Source organism: Cavia porcellus, unplaced genomic scaffold (assembly GCF_034190915.1).
Source record: "Cavia porcellus strain 051 isolate PalLab524CR breed Dunkin Hartley unplaced genomic scaffold, mCavPor4.1 scaffold_3, whole genome shotgun sequence".
NCBI lineage: Eukaryota > Metazoa > Chordata > Mammalia > Rodentia > Caviidae > Cavia > Cavia porcellus.
In genome coordinates this window covers 34,617,520-34,623,497 of record NW_026947486.1, presented here as the reverse complement: position 1 = coordinate 34,623,497, position 5,978 = coordinate 34,617,520, and the positions used below count along the sequence as shown (strand labels likewise).

At 33.9% G+C, this 5,978-nt stretch overlaps 1 protein-coding gene across 1 annotated transcript; it reads right to left on the bottom strand.

Moving 5' to 3' along the window:
• Positions 1 to 524: 524 nt before the first annotated feature.
• Spin4 (spindlin family member 4) lies at positions 525 to 4,601 on the bottom strand. The gene has a single exon (XM_013144513.3). The coding sequence runs from the start codon at positions 3,925 to 3,927 to the stop codon at positions 3,178 to 3,180; it is 750 nt and encodes a 249-aa protein (XP_012999967.1). The 5' UTR covers positions 3,928 to 4,601; the 3' UTR covers positions 525 to 3,177.
• Positions 4,602 to 5,978: the final 1,377 nt, after the last annotated feature.

Here is a 5,978-nt window from a genome sequence, read left to right as displayed (position 1 = left end):
TCTATATGAATTGAGATTCTTCTTTTTAATTCAGTTCTCAAGAATGTGGCTAATAGCAAATCACCTTGGGTATCAGGCATAGTAAAAGTGAACAGTTGTTCACATTTTAAGGTCTGTGCTATTATTTTCTTATCACAATTCAATCAGAGAGAAAAGGATACCTCCAAAGTAACACAAAATAAAATCCACATGTTTTGAAATTGATTATTCAAGTTGGTTTTTTTGAAAATAGAAAAATTGATAGTATTATTGGTTATAGTTATATTTTTATAAATATATAAAATAACTGACTCACAACGAATGTATGACACTGTCTGCCTCTGTAGAGGATGAAGTATGATACTAAAAAACTGGATAGGTACTGGATAATTGGCTTATGGAAAATATAACTTTATATGTAAAGCACACATGACAAAATGTTGACATTTGTAAAATTGGAGTGTAGCTAAACAGATATTTATCATATATTTTATACTTTTTTATGTTTTGTTGTGATTTTTAAATGAATAACAGGATATCAAAAATTTAAAATATCATTGCAACTCATGATTTTATTACATTTTCAAAATTGAACAGATCTAATTAGCATAAAATATATGAAGACTTATAGCATCTGAATAGTACAATCAACAAGTTTGGTAATACAGACAACCTGAAACTCTGTATCTTACACAAAATACATATTTCTTTTTAACAAAGTCTTGAACAAACTAATTGCCACTGAAAAAATTTGATTACTGATTAAATATCTATAATCAAAAGTGTCACTGGGGTTACACTGTTTTATAGCTTCTTACTAGGTAATTTTTAAGAACAAAAATTCTAATGTTATTTAAATTATTTCAGTTCACAGGTAAAGACTGAAAACTCATCAAGTCATAGTTTTTAAAGCTAGAATAAGTTTAATAACAAAACTTGATATACAGAGCATAAAAATTCCAATTTGGAATGCAAATAAAATAATTCTAAATTTAATATTGGTAAATAAAATCTAGCCATTTAAAAAATGATTATTTCACCATGGTCTAGTAGAATTTATTTTGAAAATGCATATTTGGTTCAAAAATGAAAAATGATATATGTTAATAATAGGTGTAAAAATGCATTTGATAAAAGCCAGGAGCCCCTTCTAATAATAATAATACTATTTAAAACAGGAAAAGCAAAAATTTCTAAACATATTAATGACTATCAATAACCAACAGCAAATATCATACCAGTATGAAATTCTAAGGATATTTATATGAAAAATAAAAATAGGACAAATATGTTCGTTATTATTGTTATGCAATACTGTTTTGGGTAAATCAGCTAATGTAATAAAAATCAGTATGAATATTAGAAGAAAAATAATCTCTAGTTACATGTGTAATGATTATATATCTAGAAAATCCAAAATATTCTATTTTAAAAGTCTACTGTAATTTAGGATTAAAAAAAAATCGGTAAAAGGTAAATATATGAAATTCTTTAGGTGGCTTTCATTATCCGAAATGTTACAAATGAAGAAAAGAAAGCTGTCCAAATTGTAATGTAACAATTTGATATGTATAAAAATACTTACAAAATGAATTCAGGTAAAGATGATATGAAGAATATTATTAAAAAGAGAATAAAATTTTCAATAATGTACCAACACTCTTGAATGTTAAAGGTTAATATTATTAAATATTCCTTAAAATGAGAATGCAGAAGTGTACTTCAACTATAGTTAAGACATTAGGCTTTTTTTCAATGCTAAAAATATTCTGAATTTTCATATGTAAGAATAAGTGTCAAGAAAAATTAGATGATTAAAAAATACTAATGACTTGCTCTACTAGTTCTAAAATCTATGGTTTGCCACTATAATTATATCTATGTCATACTGGTTTAGATATTTGAAAATTGTTACAAATAAGATAGCTAATGAATGTAAAAGAAAAGTGTAGTTGGATCTCTATTTTAAATGATGTAACAATAAATTTCAGATGAAATTTGAATTTTTTGGATAAAACATTTAAACTTTAAAAACAGTAAAATTATTAGAAAAATGTAGGTGAATATTTATCTGACAAGTTAGGGACATCCATCTGAAAAAAAAACAACAAAAAACAGAAAAAACTATAAAAGAAATAGTGGTCTATCTAAATTTTTTCTAAAAATTATAAAGTAAAACATATCATCAATAAAGTCAAGAGTAATGATATAATGAAAAAATAATAACATGAGTTACAAATAATTAAATGGACTTTAAAATAGGAATTCCTACAAATTTATAAGGAAAAAAAATCAACAATTCAACACATCAATGAACAAATGATAATAACTGTCAAATCACAAAAGAGAAATGTCCTGATAGAAAAAGAAATATTCATTGAAATCTAGTAAAAGCCAACTAAAGTGACAAGGAATGCAATGCAATTCTTCACCTTTCAGATTTTCAAGCACTAATGATTGCTGTAGAAGATGCTGGAATGGGGACTTGAATCCATTACAAGTACTGTTATAATAGTTCTTAAAATTAAACATGTGCCTATTTAGCATTTCTGAGAATCTAACCTGTAGAAATAAAAGGACCAGTATATTTTGGCAATGTTACAATAAAAAAAAAGGAAATAACTGACCATTAGTAACAGGATGGTTGAATACTTTTTTGGCACCTTACATATACTATGTATGAAACAGTAAGCAAGAGAATAAGAGTGAAAGATAGTGGTAGAGACAGATAATTGTATTAATTAGCCTGGAAGGCTGTTATCTGTATGCAAAGTGGGAAAAGCAATTAGATAAATACTTGCAACTTGTCATTTTTAGAGAAAATACTGTAACAATTCTTGAGGACAGAAAAAGTCATGTTTTTGACACTTGTTACCTTGGAAGAAAAAGAGGCAAGGAAAAAGTGGGGAAAGAAGGACATAGTGCAAGGCTGATTTACTTTTGCATTGTTCCAATGGTTGCACTTTATTTTACTATCAGCGCCGAATTAAAAATTTCAATTATAGAATAAATATCAAAATTATCACTGTACATTGGGCCAAAACTGTGGAACTAGACAATGTAAGATTTTGAGGCACAATAACATTTACCCACTTTCCTGAATTTTTGAGTCAAAACTGTTCTCAAAGGTGCAATTATGAGAACAGGAAATATTTTACATCTAATAACTCCACAACTTTTGTAAAGAGCATAACAAACTTACGGAGTTCTCACCAAACCATAGACATAAATGTGAATATCGTCATCAAACTTAATAAAGTAAACAGATGGCTTGGCCACCACTTGATGAATGAAAATGCCAGTTCTCTTGGACCCATCATCTTTGGCGTGCTCCACCTGCTTGCCCACGAGGCTGTCGATCACTTCTCCAGGCTCCCGTTCTGCTGTAGGAAAATAGTAGCTGGAATCTGGGATGATACGAAGGTCACCATCTTTGTAGTCATCCAGCAAGGTGTACATATATAGGACTGGATCTTTCTCATAGGTGATATAAAACCAAGTATCCATCACGGGTGCTCGCGCCAGTACCATACCCTTCCATTCATCTTTTGTACCGTGCTCACCTTCAAACACATGCCCCACTGCTTTCCCAATCAAGGAATCTGCCAAGCGTGAATCAATACGAGGAGCTGGCACTCTCTCAGGAAGAATCTCCAGCGCTAAAACTCTTTTATCTCGGTGAAGTTCTAATCCATACACACTATCTTTGCCATCATATTTAATGATGTAGAGTGTGGGCTTCACAGAAACCTGTTCGAGTACGGTGCCCTTCCACTGCTCCACCGGCTCATTGCCTTCTTTCCAGCCGTGTTGAATGCGACAGCCCACTATGTTCCTACAAGTGAGGAAAGTGGGCTTGCGCCGCTGCTTCCTGTGGGTGTGCCTTTTCTTCATCAGGTATGCAGACACGCCATCTATCCCTGTGGGAGGCACTGTTGGAGGAGACATGCTCAGGACTTAAGAAAGAAGTGTTAGGCAAAGTTACTGCTTGCTTAAATAAGCTGACAAAATGAGATTATAATTTTTTTCGCGATCTCAGAGACTGGATCCTTCTTCAAGCGCTTGCACAGAACTGACAGAAAAGCTCTAATTCTGACAGTAAGCACTGGGACAGCGTGTGCCTCTCAACGGTGTTCCGGACCGGGAGAGAAACTGCAGCCGTGGTGGCTAGAGAGAGATGGCGGGCTCGTGAGTGCTGTCGGTTCCTGGCGCCTGCCCAGACTCCCAACCCCAAATTCCTGAATCCGCCACTTATCTGTCGTCGATGCTGCTGTGGTAGCGGCACGGTGACAAAGAAGACGACGACTGAAAGGTAGGCAAATGAACTGCAATGGCAAAGGTGCAGGAAGAGGCAGCAGGTCTCTGAGGAGTTAGCGCGGCCTGGCTTTTGCAGCGTTAGTCGGTTTGGGCCAGTTTGGAACCGCGTTTTTGCGGATTAGGGAACCCGCCCCTTCAGAGCCCGCCTGTACCTTGGCCCCGCCCTCTGCCGTTTTGCCTTCCGCTGGGCGGGCGTCTGCAGGGAGGGTCAGTGCGCGCGCTTGGGTTAAGTCGGCTCTGACACTGGCTCACTTCTTTTTCTCTTTCTCCCCCCTACTGTTTCTCTCAAACCTGAGCCAAACAGATCCGCTCCCCTCCTCCTCTTCTCTGGTTGCCAGCTGCCCAACAGCCTCCTCCACAGAGGCTCCATCTGCTTTCTATCTTCCAGGAATTCATCACAATCCTGTTTTAAAAAAAAATTGAAGCACACAATGAGAGAGAGAGAGAGAGAGAGAGAGGGAGAGAGAGACAGAGAAAGATAGAGACTGAGAGACAGAATTTTTGAACAAAAGTGTACGTACAAATGATTTTCTTTCAGTTTAAGGAATTTGGGGGCCGTGCACAGTCCACCATCTTGATTCAAATTCTTTATATTTTCTACCTGATCATTTTTGGTAATAATTTTTAATAATTACTTTGAATGTAAAAGAAATACGCTGACATAATAGAGATTTTCAAAAATTCAATGAACTGAAAGATGAAACTAACCTTAATCTAAAATCATTTAGGCATAGAAGAAAATGTTATCGGTGCTGATTTTTCCCTTGTTAATAGATATGTTTTATACCTTATATATTTGGTAATGCATTTCTCACACAGCTTGCTTTTTTTTCATTATATCATTAGAATTTTATGAATATTAAATACTCCAAATCCATGAACTTATAATGCTTTCATACTATTTGTTTGTATTATTCCTTTGATGATCCTTTATGCTAAATACTCTCTGAGAGAAGAGTAAACAATGAAACTATTTTACCTTCTTATATGGATTTATTCGGTTTGTTTATGTTTTTAAAGAATATCTACTGACACGGAGATCTGCATATGAGATAAGAATGATGTTTGGAAATTGAAATGTTGAAACAAAATGGACACAATTTTGCAGAAAGAGACAAAACTGTGTGTACACTTATCTTTCTGATTGCTTCTATAGAAAATGTGAAATATAGAAAAAAGTGTCACACGATTGCTATGACATTTAAATAAGAATTTCTCAAAAATCTTTAATATTGTATCCCACTTATAAAACAGCAATACAAACCAAGAGAGTCTAGATCCTTACTCTCATTCTTTTACCCTGCATTGTTGAGATGACCTTGTATTGTAATGAGTAAAAAAGACAATTAATTTACCTGGAACTAAGGGAATCAGCAGAAAGCTGCAAGGCAGGAACACTGGCTGCCTCCAGATTTTATTACCTTTTAAGTCAGTGATATAATAGCCTCGTTCTCATAGTCTTATATAGCTGGTTTGGCAAAAAATGTGAGGATTTTCCAAGTCTTCATTATTATTAGGCCAAGGACTTTGGGATGGGATTATTTTCCAATATGGTGACACAAGGAAAAGAAAAAAATATAAATAGTAAAAGGTATTACTAAGCTTTTAGAACTGCATAGTGATCTATCTATCTATCTATCTGTCTGTCTGTCTGTCTGTCTGTCTATATATCTCATAGGTAT

What these genes read in the sequence shown, in the direction of transcription:
- Spin4 (XM_013144513.3), bottom strand. Translation starts at nt 3,927, where the DNA reads ATGTCTCCTCCAACAGTGCCTCCCACAGGGATAGATGGCGTGTCTGCA.